The sequence below is a fragment of the Protopterus annectens genome, chromosome 9.part0 (genome assembly GCF_019279795.1).
Source record: "Protopterus annectens isolate FY-2018-M chromosome 9.part0, PAN1.0, whole genome shotgun sequence".
In the NCBI taxonomy this organism is placed as follows: Eukaryota; Metazoa; Chordata; order Ceratodontiformes; family Protopteridae; genus Protopterus; species Protopterus annectens.
The window spans coordinates 588,703,861-588,723,790 of NC_056743.1; the positions used below are offsets into that span (position 1 = coordinate 588,703,861).

A 19,930-nucleotide genomic window follows, 5' to 3' on the forward strand; every position below is an offset into this window, starting at 1 on the left:
TTGTAGATAAAGTATCGATAAGTCCTGCAAGGGGAAGTAGTATGGGCACAGTATCATACCATATCCTTACTTCCCCTTGCAGGACCCATGTTAGCCAAGTGTCCTTTCAGATACCTATACTGTCGGCGTTTTGAAATGTCGATGTTTCTTGTTTCGTAGTCATTTATATTTGGAACATGTCGTGAGTTTGACATGAACCCATATATTTATATATATATATATATGTGTATATGTATATATATATATATATATATATATATATATATATATATGTGTGTGTGTATATATGTGTGTGTTATATAATCTGTATATGTGTGTGTGTGTGTGTATCTATATATATATATATATATATATATATATATATATATATATATATATATATATAGAGAGAGAGAGAGAGAGTTTGTTTTTGTATCTCCTGGATGGTCATCGTTGACAGTAATATTGAATACAGCAGTGATATCTCAGCTTGTCCAAGTTCTTCCTTCAGTAAACCCAGGAAAATATAAAACAAGAATAAAAGAATATTCCTGGCAAAAGATCCAAAAGTAACTGATGGAACTGTATTTTAAGATGTGGTAATGTGGGACAGTCCCAAAAAATATGGAACCTTGCTCATCCATTCTCAGAAACACATCCCCATTACATTTGGTGGGCATTTGGATATGTAGCATATAATTTACCTGGAGTATAAGAATGCTTATGTAATAATTTCTGGCTAGATATGTGCAAATTTCAGGATAAGCTTGCATACTTCGGAACTAAACAAATTACATGCTGACTTTCTTCAGAGAGTTGGTTTCTCAGTCAACTAATTTAACCCTTCAGGAAATGAGAACTCACCTCTGTCTTCACTTATTCCCGCTGATGATGTAATCTAACTGCCTAGGATTTTAATAAGTCTCTTAGACTCTTATCTAACTTCCCACAAAAATGCCCATTTTGGTTCCATCTTCCCATGGGAATGAACTGTTATGATTTTGTGCTATATTGTCGCTAGACCTCTAGACATCATGTCTACTGGAGTCAAATTAAAACACTGTTGAAATTGTTACTAAAGTGTAAATCTGATTGTCATCTTGCTGCTCCCCATTACTTCAGGTGGTGGATGATAGCAGACCTAATGCCTTAGCCGATCTGCCCTTAGTAACTCCATTCCTCATCAGTGATGTTCTCCAGTTTTTATTGTAGTGCTTTAACCCTCATCAACCCTTCACAATAATTTTTTTGACATTTTCTTATATTTCTCTTTCTTTTATTTCAGCCATAGCTCTAAAGTCTCAGTTTACTAATTCCCAAGCACCTCCTATCTCTTTTGACTCCCTTTTCTATCTTTCTTACTTCCCAAGTCTCATCTACTACCTGCTCCTTAAATAGCTGTCTTTTCAGTAAATATGTAGGGGGTGCTAGTACCTCTTTTTCCAATACGTTGTGCCCTTACCCTAACCTTTATAGGTGCATGATTAGATATTGTAATTAGATTTGCCTGTATTCCAGCAAGTAAATGTGCATGCTCTTACATTATATAGTAGCTATCCTGTCTGTTCAAATTTTTATACCTGTGGGAATGGTAAGTAAATTCCACTTAACTTCCTAAGGCTACTGTTATTACATACTCCATCATAAATACTTTCATACATTTTGTTAAGAATCTCTCCTTTTAGTAATGGTTCTTCCTCTTTGGACCCCTGGCATTCTGTCATTATTGCAGACCGCATTCCAGTTTTTTCCTATAATTAGAATCTTTTGCTGAAAACATATTTCCCCTAGCGTTATCTTAATTGCTAAAACCACATTCTTGGGTGAGGTATACATACTCACCAGGGTAATTGTATTTCCAAACCAGTAGCTTCTCATTGCCCTGAACTTTCCATGTCCATCAATTTTGCTCGTCCTATTACTATAGGAACCCTTTTACTCCATTTTTTTTTCCCTTTTTAACATGGTTTTTTTTTTTTTTTTTTTTTTTTTTCTTTTTTTTTTTTTTTTTTTTTTTTTTTTTTTTTTTTTTTTTTTTTTTTTTTTTTTTTTTTTTTTTTTTTTTTTTTTTTTTTTTTTTTTTTTTTTTTTTTTTTTTTTTTTTTTTTTTTTTTTTTTTTTTTTTTTTTTTTTTTTTTTTTTTTTTTTTTTTTTTTTTTTTTTTTTTTTTTTTTTTTTTTTTTTTTTTTTTTTTTTTTTTTTTTTTTTTTTTTTTTTTTTTTTTTTTTTTTTTTTTTTTTTTTTTTTTTTTTTTTTTTTTTTTTTTTTTTTTTTTTTTTTTTTTTTTTTTTTTTTTTTTTTTTTTTTTTTTTTTTTTTTTTTTTTTTTTTTTTTTTTTTTTTTTTTTTTTTTTTTTTTTTTTTTTTTTTTTTTTTTTTTTTTTTTTTTTTTTTTTTTTTTTTTTTTTTTTTTTTTTTTTTTTTTCCCCCCCCCCCCCCCCCCCCCCCCCCCCCCCCCCCCCCCCCCCCCCCCCCCCCCCCCCCCCCCCCCCCCCCCCCCCCCCCCCCCCCCCCCCCCCCCCCCCCCCCCCCCCCCCCCCCCCCCCCCCCCCCCCCCCCCCCCCCCCCCCCCCCCCCCCCCCCCCCCCCCCCCCCCCCCCCCCCCCCCCCCCCCCCCGCCCCCCCCCCCCCCCCCCCCCCCCCCCCCCCCCCCCCCCCCCCCCCCCCCCCCCCCCCCCTTCATTTTCATATTTTTTTAAGGGGCCCCCCCTTTAAAAACCCCCCCAAATTTTTTAAACCCCCCAAAAAGGGGCCCTCCAAAAACTTTTAGTTTTAAAAAATTTTGCATTTCCCCCCCTTTGGTTACATTTTTAAAAAAAAAATTTTGCCCAAACCCCCCTTTTTAAAACCCCCTTATTTTTTGTTTTTTTTTTTTTTTTAAAAAAAAAAAAAAAAAAAAAAAAAAAAAAAAAAAAGGGGGGGGGGGGGGGGGGGGAAAGAAAAGAAAAAGGGGGGTTCTGTTTTTTTTTTTTTTTTCTGCCCTTGTGGACCATTTTATGCCTAGCCAGTTAAACCATGTGAGAATCAAACCCTGTACTTTGTGTCTATAAGGCAAATATCTTAACCATTATGCCAACCATCCTCTGGTAAAATTTTCATTTGTCCTTTTCCTTAGCTTCATAGTTTCATAAATTGATAGCTAATTACTGGGTTATGTTTCTTAGTAGACCATTCTGTGCCGAACAGATTTGTTTCCACACTGTTTTGTACACCTTACTTTTCAGCTTTTTTGGCATTCTTCTGTCATACACTATCCCTGCCACTGTGCCAGTTGGCTGCAGCCCCTCTAATTCTAACTCTCACCTCCTCATTCAGACTTCCCTTCTCCTGTACCACCCCTTCCAAATACTTGAAGTTATGGGTTCCTATCAGTTTGACGAAAAAATCAAAATCTCGAACGCTCATATGAGCGGAAATGCAGGTAATTGAAATCGATATTGTGAGATCGCGGTACAGTGAAGATCGGAAAATTTGCCCTTTCTTCACTGTAGTGCGATCTCGGAGTTGGAATATATTTTAGGGGGGTGCAGCCCCCCACAATAGCGATTTAGATTACCTGCGTTTTCGCTCATCTGAGCGTTCGTGATTTTGATTTTTCATCTATGTAATATAGACCCAAAGTTATTATCATGTACCACTGTTTTCCATTCTATCTCAGTTTTCAGCTTCTTCTGATTTCTGCTTTTGCTGCCATCCCATATGCCTTCAATTTTGCATTCCATTCCTCTATCCTTTGCTGAAATTCTTGCCTGAATTAGAATCTTTCCCCTCCAACCTATTTGCTAACGTAGTCCGTCCCTCATATGAACAGCAGTGGGCTCAAAGCTGAACCCTGATGTATACCCAGTCCCACATGGCACCCCTTTGTGAGAATGAACCCCTCTCCCCGGTAATGTCATTACCCTTCTCTTCCACTGCCAGTTGGTATTCACCTAAATAACAACCATGAATCCCTTCATTATCAAGCTAACATGTACAGCTCAGCTTAGTCTAAATGCATCTCTTGTTACATTATTTGCACCCTACCTCTGTGTATGTAAGATGGTTCTGTTTGCCTTTTTCTCTGACTTACAAACTCAGGTTAATGTAGAAAATGAAGTAATTTCCACATATATTCCATTTTATCTTTGTCACTACATGACTTTTTTTTTTTATTCATAACCCTCACCACAATTGCATTCCCATCTCATTCAGCAAGTGGAATTTTTTTATTCTTTATGATATTACTACAAACTGTTTTTGTTGGACATGCTTCACAGTGTAATATTTTTCTGATGTTATAATCCCATCACAACCCCCCCCCCCCTTGAATAAACACAGGAACCAAATAACTATGTACTTATATTAAAAGTAAAACACACTTCCCTCATCAGGGCAGATGCCCTTCTTAGAAGGTCGCCAAAGCATGCATTGACTAACCTAAACCTTAGAATGGTCCTGTTAATATGCATAGTCATTCCTGCTTTCCATATTGCAAAAACAAAATTGCTTTCTAAGTGGATTTAAACTGTATCCCCACCCAGCAGAAGAAAACAATGCACATATTTCCCATTTATCAAACTGCTTGTGTTTATTCAAGGTGGGGGTTGTGATGGGATTATAACATCAGAAAAATATTACACTGTCCTTGTGATATGCCTGTAATGACATTACTGGAGAGAGGGGTTCATTCTCACAAAGGTGTGCCATGTGGGACTGGGTATACATCAGGGTTCATTCCACCACGCTCCACATTGCAGATTTAGAGCCAGATGAACAGCTGTCATACTGCAGCTTGTGAAATGAGATTTTTCCTTAGCCCTGACTCCCCACTGTCCTTGTGATATGCCTGTAGGCTGGGTGGGCAGTGTGGAGAGGCTTCTTCAGGGACTGCCTTCTGTGGCCGTAGGGCATCTATACCTTCTAAGCCAACCTACCCTTCTCAGCCTGGAGATTGTTCCAAGCCCTGGTCTCCACCAGGGCTTGACAAATGGTTTACTCATATCAGCACTGTCCCTTCCCCTCAGGATAGGCTTGCCCATCCACCATGCTTGCTCTGTCATGCACCATAGCTGCTAATAGAACTCTGGTTGCCTGGCTGTAGTAAGGTCTTTATCCTTGTATATCACTGGGCTTGGCTGCTCATGCCACCACACTAGAAAATGTACCATACAAATCGATCTTGAGGCTTGCATAACAGAAAAAGTGTCTTTAACTTGCCATGTCTTTATCCACCTGATCGCACTTTATTTTGTCTTTTGTTGACCAATTTAGTCCCACTAGGCCAGTCCCTTTTTTTTCAAGGGAGACCTGAGGATGTATTTACACTACTAGGGGAAATTGGGCTGTTGTATCAGGAAACTTCACTGATCTTTTCAGTAGGTGCTGTGGGATTTTTTATATCCACCTAAGCTACCACCAGTTTAAGCAGATTGGACCTTGGTTTATTGTATCATCTGAAGGATGACACACTCAGGAGTGCAGCACCTCCATTATGCTGCACTGCAGTGTCAGTAGTCCATTTACCTGGTTTGGGAATAGATCCCACAGCCTCCCTCGACAAAGGCAAATGTGCTACCTGTTGTGCCACTGACACTGTTATTAACCCCCAAGTAGAATTTCTGATTAATGGTTAACAGAATAACATCAAATTTTTTTCTCAAAACCATAGTCAAAAATGAATCCTGCAGTTCAGTCAAGAATAGATACCCTCCCAGCAGCGGAGTACACAAATCAGGTCTTTTGTTGCATTATATCTCTACACTCCAGTTGTATACTGCAAAATGCAAGCCAAAACAATTTGTGCCTTAACTGTGTAGTTAATAACTTAAACATTACATACAAAACCTAATTAGGGCTACAGACTGTTCCCATCACTGCAAAAGTCTTAGTGGAATCAAATACAGTGGAAGTCCTTACTATGAGAAAAGTGTGGTGCCTAGCTCTGTCCCTTGGTTGGCTGTTGCATCCACAGACACTGCTGCCCACCCCCTCATTACCTTTGTGTACCTTAATAAAGGCAAAGGCTCCAGGGAAGAGCTTTGTGGAGCAAGTGAGGGTCCTGTAGACACTGAGGGTTCATCTTCTACTATGTCCAAAGTGATACTACAGGCTTGATGATACCTTTGTACACCATTCAAGGCTTCCCCTGCTTTTAAATAAGTCTTTGTTCTAGTCAGGTAAATGGCTTTTAAAATGTTGGATGCAGAGTTTTGAACTTGAAACCTTTCACTCAACAAAGTCTTGCAGCCTGCAATAACTGCCTCCTCTTAAGCTAAGTAGAGACAGTGTAGTCACTCTGTACATGGACTGTTCATTTTCTTGTTGCCAACTGTTTCTTTGCCACAGTAGCGATAACAGCTTTTTTTTCAATAAACAAGTCTCCAACCATGCAAACGCCTATTGGAGTTGTCTATTTCCTCCATTTCTGCTAATGAAAAAAAAATCCTTTGAACCCCTTTCAGTTCTGCTTTCTTGTTCAGGCAGCCCAATATTTTTAACATATGTTCAGCATGAAATAGACTCCAGTATTGCCTTCCAACATTTCCAGTGTGCACTTGAATTGTGGATTTTTACATCTTACTTGTCTTCAAATTTGCTGAGCTTTTTTCATAGACACTATGCACATTTCCAGTGCCACAGTGCTAGTTCTAGTTTCTGCCCTTTCATTTACCAATTTTTGAATCTAATCTAATCTAACTGGTCAGACATTGCTTCATAACTTGGGTGGGGAATCCCCAAATCCACTGGAATGGAAGCAGTCCAGCGGACTAGCACAGGTAAATACTAGGGCTGCATGTGACTTCACTGCCATTCTAGCTATAAGGATGTTTAATTATAAGTGGCCTAACCACTCCCTTGCTAGTGACATGAACACTTGTATCAGTGTAAGCAATGACCATGCCCTTTTTTCCATGCAGGCATGCTCTTCCAAATGCACTGACAAGGGCCGTAGTCACCAGCCTTGGTGGTTGTGATTGTTTCCTCCCTGCAAAAACTCCTTACATCCAGACATGCCTCCAGTGGAGGTTGTGAAAACAGAGAAGGACAGTGGCATGAGCTGTTTGGCACCACCATCCTCTCCTCTCTCTTTTATGCCTATGCCATCAAGCACTCAAGCTGCTTACCCAACTTAGGTGGAATGGGCCATAGTTAAGGCTTTATCCCTATGGTGCAAGCTAACCCTAAGCTTATATTCAGTAATTCTTGGAAGAACCATTCTGAGTTGTCTTTACTTGCACAAGTAGCCAAACCTAATATGGACAGGAAAACCATGCTCTCAGTCCTTCACTAATTGGCAGATGGGAAGCCTAACTTTTTAAGTTTTTGATAAAGAAGGGATTTGCTGCTGTTATAAAGACTTTGCTGACAAAGAAAAACTCAAAGAACAAGCCATCACTGATCATAACCAAGCTATTATATGCTCTCAAAATGAATATCAAGAAATTCAATTTGAGATCTTCCTGCCATCCATATTAAAAATGCGTAGCTGCTTGATAATGATAGACAGAATCACAATAAAGTATGTGAAGGTGAAGCTTTACCTTTTACTGTAAATAAGGACATGTATTCTTGTAGTAGCAGACTTTGATATTATTTTTTTTTTCTATTTAAGAAAAGACTATATTGAGATACAGACATTTATTTTGGTTTTATATGGGTGCTGAGTTTACCATTGCCAAAGTAACTTCTTGCCTACCATACTTTAATAAAGAGGAGATTGTGGAACAGCAGAGGAAATTATATGTAAGGGAGTATTGAACCACGTGTGTCCATACCTTAGTAATGTCAAGACCTGTATTGGTTCCTTATAAGGAAAAGACAGTACTTGGAGAAATTCACACTGGAAGATGGAACAAAAGGTCAATAAACCTTTACTTTTTATGATTTATTGTTAGTGATCTGTCTCTCAACAAAGTTTTACTGATATTGCAAGTACCTTACTCTGCTGTACTTTTTAATGATAACCAGCTTTCATTTTAATAGTGTTTAATGTTTCATAATTATTTATCTTGAGTCACTGCATTATATAGCAAAAAGTTTGAGTATATGAAACTGGTATTTGGTGGATGCTTTTAATCTGGCATTGACGATACACTTATTATACGACTTTATGATGTTTTTAAGTTTTGCACTGTGTTTGAAAAGTATCTTGTTTGCTAATTGAAGTATGAATAGTTTTAGTTTTCTCTGTTTGGGATAAAATGCAGGTATGACTTTCAATATCATTGTTTGCTTTCAAACTTTAGTGCCAAGTTTAACTAGTTTTGTGCTGTTCCTAGGATGGTTATCTTGTGCATACAAGCAGCAGTGGTTCACAATGCTTAGAACAGAACAGGAAGATGAGCTTGGGTATGTATATTATATTTGGCATGCTGAAGATTTTTTTTCCTAACTCATTCCAGCTTGGTGGCATCTCCAGATGTTTCTGTAGATACATCCTACAGATGTCGCTAGGTGTCAATTATTGTTTGTTTGTATTTGCATTAATAATTCCAAAAAGATTTCATCTTAAAGCTTACACAATGACAAGCACAACTGTATTGATATTTGTATGTGTCTAGTGTAGTTTAACTCATACTGAATATGATTTCTATACTAGTTATTTGTTTTGTAGTCATTTTCATATTTCTCTAAATATCTCAACAATCAAGTGACGTGGGCAAAACTGCTTAGTCTCATGAAAGCTCACAGCTGTATGAAGAAAATGCTGCTGGGACTGTGTGTGTCCTGAATGGTTACTTAGATATTGTAAGCTGTTTATGTAACATTAGGTAATTCATATTTGCTGTGGGTAATGTGGCTTATAAAATTAAGTTTAAGACCTAGAATTGAGTGAATCCATTCATTGTAAAGGTTACCTTGTTCATAGGTAGGTACTAGGCTATCTGCCTGAAGGCATTTATAAGCCTAGCCAGAATGTGTTGGCTTTCGCCGCCCCCTTAGATTAGTTCCCTGTGCCTCTGTCCAGCAGAGCCACTGAAGTGATCCCCGGGGTAAACTTTCTGTTTCCCATCCACTAGTCAAGGCTTCTCTTGAAGAGTGTTAGCGAAGAGCTCTGCCTAATGTAGATTGGAATCGTGTTCCAAAGCATGGAAAGTCTCTGGGACAGGAATCTGTCCCTCCAGCACGTCCTATTTATTGTTTTGGTGAGGTTTAGATCCCTAGAGCATGTGGCTCGAGGGGATATGGTTTTCTTTAGGTGGAGCATGTCCATCAATTCTGGTTGGACATGGCCTTGTATGTCAGGCAGAGATCACCTCTGAGTAGGCAGTATGCAACCGAATGGTGTCGAAGGCCTTTGCGAGGTCTAGGTAGGCTGTGTCTACCACCTTCCCCTCGTCTATAGCTTTGGTAACTATCTCAAAGAAGTCCACCAGGTTTAGGAGGCATGATGTACCTTAACAAAGCTGAACTGGGTAGGGTCCAGTGTTTGGAGGTTCCCAATGTCTCTGTTAATGAGTTCCATGATGATGCTCTCCATAGCCTTGCCGACCAAGCTAGTCAGGCTTATAGGGTGATAGTTCTTACAGTCTGTTGTGGCTTCACCTTTGTGGAGCTGAATAACCATTGCTGTGCACCACTCTATGGGTACGTAGGCTGTGGAGAGGCTGAGTTAGAAGAGTGTGTTTAGGGGAGGGGTTAGTTCGTCTTTGAGCTCGTGTAGGACGCAGCCTGGGACACCGTCCGGTCCCATTGATGCTGTGTTTTTGGCTTCGGAGAGGGCTGTTTTAACCTGAGTGTCTGTGATTTCATTTCATTTCTACATTCTTCTGGTATAGTTATGGGCCCTTTTGGGGTTAAGAGGGGGGTGAAGTTTGCAATGAACCTGTCTGCCAGGATGTTGGCAATATCGGTCAGTTCAGTGTATTTGGTGCCATTCTGCACCAACTCCGAGCAGATCTGAGCATTGCCACTTAGATTCTTGACATAGCTAAAGAATGCCTTGTGGTTATCTTTGGAGTCCTTGTCAATTTTTCTTTTGAAGCTCACCTTGGAAGATTTTATGAGAGATCGTAGTTTCTTGCTCATACTGATCAGGGATGTCTTCCCTTCTTGGGATTTTATTCTTTTCTGTACTAGTTTCCTCCTTCTATTGTATAGCTTGTTTATGGCAGGGGTCCACCAGACTGGTTTCCTTTTCTTGGAGGAGTGAGTCTTGGTTTTGCTTGGGATAGCACGATCCATGCATTCTTGTAGGTGCCCGTAGAATGCATTAGTAAAGGATTTTGCAGCTTGGCAGCATTATCCTTTAGCATGGGGTCTTTGAAACTTTCCACCTCGGTCTTAAGTAATGTGAAGTTTGCTTTTGAAAAGTTTTTCAAGGTGGTCTCCTTGTCTGGGGGTGGGGGTGGAATGTGGATATCCAGAGTGATTTGTTTGCGGTCAGATCTAACCAGCGAGGGGTTGACCTCCGGTGTGGAACACCGGTTGCCCATGTTGGTGATGACCAGGTCCAATATGTTGTGTTGAATTTTGTCAGCTACAGTTTTCTAGTAACACTTATTGTTCTAGTGATACTCACATTTGTTTGAACTGTGAGGCAATAACTTAATTTTTTTTTTTTTTAAGGCTCAGGCCATGCCCACTAGGCGTTTATAGAGTACTAACTCAAAAGAGCTTCACTGGAGGGAATAAATTAAGTATCAAGTGTTCATTATTAATTATTGCTCAGATACATGTGGCTTTTTTACTAAGACATGCATATTGATTTTATTTTAAAGGCTCCTGTAATTTAAAACAGTGTAGGTACTAGACAGCTGTTTTCTTTTTTTCCCTACTGTGTAAATCTGCTTCACTGCTGAAGAGTGTAGGAGTAAGTCCACATTCAGTTCTGTCTCACTACCGTTTCCTCAGAGCTCTAAAGCAGATAACAGCATCCCAGGATGGCATTAAGGCTTTTTTCCTTCACTGAAATTTTACTGGAGGTTGGATTTCCACAGTCCATGACTTTATGCCTAAGCTCGCTGTGCCAAGTGCATCAGCTTAACTTTTGCTTGAGACGAAAGCTTTGACTGCTTGGAAAAGTGCAGTGGTGTAAAAGCTTACAATAACAGTAGATGTCATTCCCTTCACTGTTGCAATATTCTTTGCTCTTGTGATATCCCTCTCAAGGCAGACGGACATTTGGCCAATATACCAAAGCGTTATGATCTTGTATGTACCATATGTCACAAATGTACTCCCTGCATAGAACATAAGACGTACAAGTGACGTATGGACACAGTTACCCAGAACTGAATTGCCCCAGTAGAGAACAGTCTCCAAAGGACAAAGGAGTCCATGCACATCCAGAAGGAGAAAATGCAGAACAAAAAGGGAAGGCCCCCAGCCAGAAGGGAATCCAAAACAAAAATCAGAACAAACAAAAGAGGGGATTGGAGGGAGGGAGCGAATACTGCAACAGTGAAGAGAAGGACATCTACTCTTATGGTAAGAGTTTACACAACTGTGCCATGTCGTTCTATATCACTCTTGCTGTACTCTTTACTGTAGAGAAAGTAAACAGGCTCAAGAAACAGAATGGTAGGTGGAAGGCTGAGAAGAGCATTCAACAAACCCATACTAAATGATTCTAGCAAAACCTGCTTGGCCCTAAAAACCATATCCAACTTATAATGCTTAGTAAAGGTATGCACTGAAGAACAAGTAGCAGCTTCAAGGATGGAATTGGTATCCAGCCCCTTGAAGAAAGCACCAGAAGAGGCAACAGCCATAGTGCAATGAGCTCCAACAGAAGTAGTCAAAAGATTTACCATGAAAAGAATAACAAAAAGAAATGGCCTTAAAGGGGAACTCCCAGGGATTTTTTTGTTTTGATTTTGCCCTTTGTTTACATTTTCAGTCTGGCTTTCTGACCATGTCTTGAATCTGACTGTGGAGGTTGGGAGAGCAGTGCCTACAGGAAATTTCAATAGTGTTATCCAGATTCCATCTCAGATTGCAGTTGTACTCGCAACAGCTCTCAATGAGTTATTCATTAGTGTTGTCTGTGCTTTTTATCCTCAGACAAAAGTAACCTTTCAGGAAATGTATGTCCTGACTTGTCACTCCCTTGCAGGAAAACAAATGAAAAATACAAAGCTAAAACATTAGTAAACATTGTTTTCTGCTAATTTCAGTTTCTGTTTTATTTTGCACTGACTTCTCAACGCTAGCTAAGTGCAGCAACATTATGGCATGACTGCCACATGCTCAGCAGGAAAGCATCTGAATGATGCAAGTTTCAAAAAGTAGTAAAAATAGTCTTCTCTCTTTTTCCATATTTTATGTAAGCTTTTTGACATCATTCTAACTATTTGTAATGTATGATAAGTAGCTGATTCCCAGCCTGGCAATCATTACTCCTACATGATAACATTCAAACTATGGCTGCCATTCCAAAATACACACATGGTATCAATGTCAGAGCAGTGACAGATCTAGTATCCTACCCTGTTAAGTGCCTCATACTCTCCAATGCCTTGTCCCCTTGGCAAATCAACACAAGCTACATAATTTTCTTATATATGTGCAGCCACTTGCACAATTGTACACAATGTCACTGTAGGGATACTGCCTCTCCAAGTGTGCAAAGTGGCACTTTTTATGCAAATGTAAGATTTTGCAGGACACACCATACTTTCTGCTAGTGCAAAGAACTGGACCCTAGTTTATTAACAACTGAAAGTTCATTTTTGTAGATTTTATTTATTTATTTATTTCCATTTGTTTACTTAAGTCTGATTGAGCCATAAATAACTCCTTTTCAGCAGAGGGGTGGGAGAAAAGCTCCATCATTTTATATACATTAAGTAACTAATTTGATTTGTTTATGTCATTTCCTAAAATAAGCATTTCAGATACAAAATAATGGGTTTATGCAACTATTGAAGGAAACTTCACATTTTTGTCCTAAAAATTTCTTGAGTGTTTGCCATTTTGATTTTCTTTCACAGGAAATGACTGCCCAGAGAGGGACCGTCCTGCAAAAAATGGAATGTGTGATAACTCTATGTTACTGCCATTACTGAAGATATGCAGGACACATTAGCAGCCTGCTGTATAATATAATAATAGTCTGTACTGCATTATCATCATTCCTTCATACAACACTACCTGTTGTTCTGTCAGGATCAAAACTCTCTTTTCACTGCAACACTTGTTTTAAGACCATATGTTACAGAATCCTCGCTCTGTTATAGCGGGGATGTTAATCACAAGGGTACTGTCTGACTTATGGCTATATTACTGAAATTATACAGTGTCACATTCTTTTAATGTCTGTACCTGACACAGTGCAGCCATGTTTTAATATGCATAGTATTTCTGATCATCCCACATTGTGCTCTGCTTCCTTTTCATTGCCACTCTGTGCTACAAAAGATATTGTGTGCTTCCTCAGCTAGTGTGGCACCTTATGCCTAACACTGATTTTTCTTATCAGGGCATGAGCAGTAGCCACCCATACAACTATACATCAGTTTATAAGCCATTCATCCTGGTCTTGGCAAGATGATAAGGATGCCCCATACTTTCACATGCCAATCAATAGTCTTTGATTAACCTTCTGTAGCCCCTCTGCATTTCTAGGGTGTCTGTCACAGAGAAGCCTTTAAGTAATCTGTGAGTGTTACTCTAATAAAGTGAATTGCTTATTGGTTGACATTCTGACTCTGCTCTACCCAACTTAAGACAGTCATATCAGAGTGAAATAGCAGTGGCTGTAATTTGAGATGTCTAGATCACTGAAATCTGTACTGTATACTGTTGAGTACCTCGATATGCTACATGAAGTAACATGCCAGCCACTTCTATTCATGACCTTTATTACTGAGATTACACAATGTCCCATTCAATTTATGACAATACTTGAGACAATGCAGCTATACCCCAAATGCATGTTGTTTCTGATCATAGTATGTTATGCTTTGCTTCTTTTTCATTGACACTGTGCATACCTTTCAACCCCTTAGCTCAACAAATCTGAAGAATGTTGGAAGAATTTGGATGGAGGCCCAAAATCAGGAAGGATTTTAAATATTGCTCTCACAAACTTTGATAGTTGAATCCAAAGGAAATTGTAGTACACACCACGAATAAGTCTCAGTTACCTCCAATGAGCGAAACAAATCCAAAAGATACCGCTGAAGTCTTAATCCAAAGGTTTAATCCACATAACGCCAAAAACATTTACAACAAACAGATGTAGACAAAACCACATAAAACGAATCACATAGCACCAAATCAGAAAGACGCCAAAAGCAGTTAGTTAAGCACTTTCAACCAAACAATACTGGTCTTCATCAGAACTGCCAGTAAAAACAATCTATCCATTAATATAAAGTTGTTGGCGCCAAAAGTTGTGTCACTCCTTAAAGGCATATCACCATAACACGCACATAACAATATATTACGGTTTATAACAGTAAAACTTGTTTTGCATACCAAGACATAGATATATAAATTTAAAATTTCCTAAAATAGATGTATTAATATAAAAACATATTGATTACTTGTGATACCATGTCAATATAAATATAAAATAAAATAACATAAATATTTAATATTGCACAAAATATAATACATGTAAAATATTATACACATAATACTAATTAATATTCCTCAACAATGTTGTACTATATATATTAACAAACCATCTACATTAAAAACTAAAACATGTGAAAATCAATATTAAAATCTAATATTAGTTGTCAGAATTTGATATAGGTTCTAATATATGTGATGCGTTCTATTAAATCAATAGTCTAACAAGTAATTTCAACCAGAGAATCAGTGTAGAAGTATATAATGTTTAACATATACATATGATCTAATCATGTAACATATGTAAAATATTAGATGAATAATGTAAGTAGCATAAATGTGAGTAGTAAACATTTTATGTCTAAAAAGGGTATAAGTGACAAAACCAATACATGAACCCAACACAATTAATAAATATTCCATAACATGTTGGATCCATGTAATCAAATTACTAAACACTAGTTGTTCAACTACATAATATTTATCAAAAAACACTTATATAACCTATAATAAACTTCTGATGGATATACTATCATTCAGTCCAGGTAGACTGGTGGCATCTAAATACAATTGCCACCAAGCCTCCCTAAATGCAAGCAATCCTTTGATGTCCCCACCCCTGGGATTGCTGATAATTTCTTCCAAAATTGCGAATTTAAATGTGTGTTCAACTCCTGATAGGTGAACGTGTCTGTACAGTGCATTGGTTGAATCCTTCACCCTTATACAATATAAATGATTATATATACGCTTTTTCAGACTCCGTTCAGTCCTCCCCACATAAAATGCCTCACAGGTGTCACATTTCGCAAGATATATAACCTGTTTGGTATTGCAATTACCTTTCTTACATGTGATCAAGCTTTTGTGTCCATTATCAAGTAAAATTTTTTTGTCACAATACATATATTTACAATAATTGCAGAAACCACACTTTCTGCTACCTACATTACTAACGTTATTACCATTATTCCTCTCATCTTCTGTTCGATATTGTAATAACCTTTTCATATTATACCCCATCCTATATACAAATTTTGGTTTGGTACCCAAGATATTAACTAAGTGCTGGTCACTACTTATCAAGTACCAAAACTTAAAAATAATTTGTTTGATTTTGTCAGTCCCAACATTGTATGGTATAATACAAGCCCTTAAATAACTAGGTCCCACTCCATTGTTATTCAAATTAGGAACGATTTGTATATCTCCTGAACCTAGTAGTGGTTTATATCTAGTACCCCACTGTTTTAATACATACGCCACAATCTCTTCCATCATACATTCAGGGTACCCTCGTTGTAAAAAATACTTTTTAATCTGAATTAGTTCTTTTTCCATGTCTGAAAACTCAGAAACCATTCTTATGCTCGAATACATTGTCCTTTAAAGACATTGTATTTAACCTTGGGTGGATGACAACTGGTGTAATCTAAATAGTTATTGGAAAAAGTAGTTTTCCTATAAATTCTAGATCTCACCTTCCCATTTTCATGTGTCACCAAAGTGTCTAAATATGGTAACCCTATAGTGTCTATGGCATACGTAAACTTCAAATAATCACTACTATTATTGATAAATTCAATAAATGCTTGCAGATCTTCCTCACTTCCTTGCCACAACATATACAAATCGTCCAAAAATCTGGAGTAATAAATGACCTTGGTAAAATATGGGCTCTTAAATAGAACTTCATCCTCCCAATTAAGCATAACTAGATTCGCATAGATGGGGGCACAGGCCTCCCCCATCGCTACTCCTCTAGTCTGCCTAAATAGCTCTCCTTCGAAAAAGATGAAGTTATTCTCCAAAACTAGTGACATCATTTCAGTTAAAAGACAAATAGTTTCCCATTCTAGGTCCGTATGTCTCCTCAAACTATTAGAGAAAGCCTCTATGCCCTCATCTTTGGGAATACATGAGAACAAATCAATCACATCAATAGTGATTATCAATTTTGGTGAAATGTTTTCTGTATTATTAACCGGATACTTGGAGAGGAAACACCACGAATCCTTAACCATATGTGGAATTAGGGTGTAAATATTTTTCAGTATTGTATCTATTAACTTACCCATCTTGAAAGTCTTTGAGTAGCTACCCGACACTATGGGTCTCAAGGGAGGGTCATTGGTATCTTTGTGAGTCTTCGGAATCCCTACCATTGTAGCTAACTTAGGATATTCAACTGTAATGAATTTACAAATCTCGTTAGTGATTCTCCCATCTAGTAAATACTCTTCAATATACGAATCAATCCTACTATAAGCTATATGTAGTTCATTCCTGGAAATTGTTTCATAATTCCCTGTGTTGTGTAAAATCTCACAAATTTTTTGTATATAGGCCATGTTATCATAGATAGCAATACCCCCCCTTTATCGGGTTTCATAATTCTTATAGAGTTATTACCTCTTATAGATTGGAGTAATCGTATTTCTTCGGAAGTCAAGTTGTTAAACTGTTTCACCTTCTTAAGTTGATTGTACTCGCTATAAATCTCTCTAGTGACAACCTTATCAAAGGTGTCAATGATAGGATGATTTGAAGGTGTAAACTTGCTCCTAATAGATAAATTTGAATCCAATGTAACGTCACTAGCTGGTCTGTCAACTTTCTTAATGTTTTTGTCCTTAAAAAAGACCTCTAAATTGATTTTCCTGATATATTTTTTAAAATCTATCAATACGTCTGTTAATGAAAATTTTGGGTTTGGTATAAATTTCAACCCCTTCTCAAACAAACTAAAATGTACTTTATTTAACTGCAAATCCGTATAATTAAAAATATTGAAATGTCGATAAGAATAAACTTTGCCTTTAACTACAATATCTTTAGCATCCTCGTTCATATTTATATTGTGATTACTGTCCCCTAAATGGGTTGCAGTATTTACTATATGCAATTTACTGGTTAATATCGGTATTGGTGTGGACCCAACTTCTGATTCCCTCTGAAAAATGTCCTTTGACCCTTCCTCTGATATGGGGGGGTGATTGTCCCTCAAGTTGCTCCGAAAATCCCGTCGATTGTAATTATCCTGATTTTCAACATAATCTATGTGGGCATCTTCTCCCACCAGTTCCTCTTGAACATCATTGTTCACCCCTCTATGTGGACCACCCTCAAAATTCCTTTTTCTTGGCCACACATAGGCTATTTGCTGATGGTATTGTTCTCTATCTCTCCTTAATTTATCATGTTTCCGTTTACATAAAGTTGAAGCCCATTTGCCAGCTTCAGAATATTGTTTGTTGTATAGTTTTTCCCAATCTTTAAACAGTAAATCATTTACAATCTGAGTATTTAACACTTCATCTTCATGAATACATCTGCTTAATCTCTCATCATGATTAATTGTGGTGGGTTCATGTATTGGTTTTGTCACTTATACCCTTTTTAGACATAAAATGTTTACTACTCACATTTATGCTACTTACATTATTCATCTAATATTTTACATATGTTACATGATTAGATCATATGTATATGTTAAACATTATATACTTCTACACTGATTCTCTGGTTGAAATTACTTGTTAGACTATTGATTTAATAGAACGCATCACATATATTAGAACCTATATCAAATTCTGACAACTAATATTGATTTTCACATGTTTTAGTTTTTAATGTAGATGGTTTGTTAATATATATAGTACAACATTGTTGAGGAATATTAATTAGTATTATGTGTATAATATTTTACATGTATTATATTTTGTGCAATATTAAATATTTATGTTATTTTATTTTATATTTATATTGACATGGTATCACAAGTAATCGATATGTTTTTATATTAATACATCTATTTTAGGAAATTTTAAATTTATATATCTATGTCTTGGTATGCAAAACAAGTTTTATTGTTATAAACCGTAATATATTGTTATGTGCGTGTTATGGTGATATGCCTTTAAGGAGTGACACAACTTTTGGCGCCAACAACTTTATATTAATGGATAGATTGTTTTTACTGGCAGTTCTGATGAAGACCAGTATTGTTTGGTTGAAAGCGCTTAACTAACTGCTTTTGGCGTCTTTCTGATTTGGTGCTATGTGATTCGTTTTATGTGGTTTTGTCTACATCTGTTCGTTGTAAATGTTTTTGGCGTTATGTGGATTAAACCTTTGGATTAAGACTTCAGCGGTGTCTTTTGGATTTGTTTCGCTCATTGGAGGTAACTGAAACTTTGATAGTTGAATAGGTTTGTGTTAGCATGCATTTTCTAAAGGAAATAAAGCCTGAAATTCAAACATCTGCCAGTTTTTCATTGTCTTCAATCCTCAAAGATTTTCCAAAAATCTGCAAATCTTAAAAGAAAAAAATAAAAGGAGCTGAAAGTCTGGGCACTATGTAAAAATCTGGACAGTTGACAAATACAACTCTATGCTACAAGAAATACCATGTGCTTCATTCGCTAGTATGGTACCTTACATCCAGCACTGCTGTTTTTTTTTTCTTATAAGGGTATACCCAACAGCTGTGGGTACCACTATAGATCTACTTACAAGTCACTTGTCCTGGTTTTGGCAAGATAACAAGGCTACCCCACGCTTTTCCATGCAATTCATAAGTGTTCAGCTTAACATGTGAAGCCTTTCTGCATTTCTAGGATGTCTGTCACAGGTGAGTGTTACCCCCCCCCCCTTAAAGTGAATTAGCTCACACTGTATTCTGACCATCGTAACTTAATTATGACAAAGCAGAATGGCAGTGGCTGTATTCTGAGATCTCCTGGATCACAAAGATACGCACTCTGTTCTTTTGAGAGTGCCTTGTTCTAGTATATGAAGTAACATTGTCAGTCATTTTTATCCATTAGCTCATCCGTGGAGCATTCCTTGCCTGCTTGGGAAAAATCCTGTACTTTCCCTTATAAACTTCTCTTAAAGGCGCCATCAGTTTTACTTTAAAGCTCACCTGTATGCTGTCCAGATGTATCTACCATGTTAAGGCTTTGGGTTCTGCTCACATGGTACTTGGCTTAATTTTCTGTTACTAACACTGCAGCACAACACAAGGGAATTATTCCTGAGTGTGCCGTTCTTCAGATGACGTAAGATGTTAAATCGAAGGTCACATCTCCCAAATGCTGGTGATACTCTGGTGGATGCTAAGAATCTCAAAGCACTTATTAAAAAGAGCAGGGGGATTTCCCAGGTGCCATAGTGAATTTTTCCATACTCACCAACACCTAGTTGTCATACAAAGTCTCATAACTGAAAATTGCTTTTTGTTAGCTTCAAATATAGAAAGTCCTTTTATCCAACCCTGTCATAATTGTCTGGTTTCACTGTTCTGCTGTAATAATGACACCTTTTTAACTGTATACAGTCTGCTATGTAATACAGGCAAATTATTTCCCCATTACTGCTTCCTATGATTGAAACCTTCATATTAAATAAGAACAAAAGTACTTAAACCAACTGGAGCTTAAAAC

General features: G+C 37.4%; 1 protein-coding gene across 1 annotated transcript in view; it reads left to right on the plus strand.

Moving 5' to 3' along the window:
* The window catches only part of GMCL1 (germ cell-less 1, spermatogenesis associated), a 1,627,466-nt gene that overhangs the window by 1,001,402 nt on the left and 606,134 nt on the right, over positions 1–19,930 (plus strand). The window contains exon 11 of the mRNA XM_044083130.1: positions 8,240–8,309. Within this exon, the coding sequence (XP_043939065.1) occupies positions 8,240–8,309 (70 nt within the window). The remainder of the gene's footprint in view (positions 1–8,239; positions 8,310–19,930) is intronic.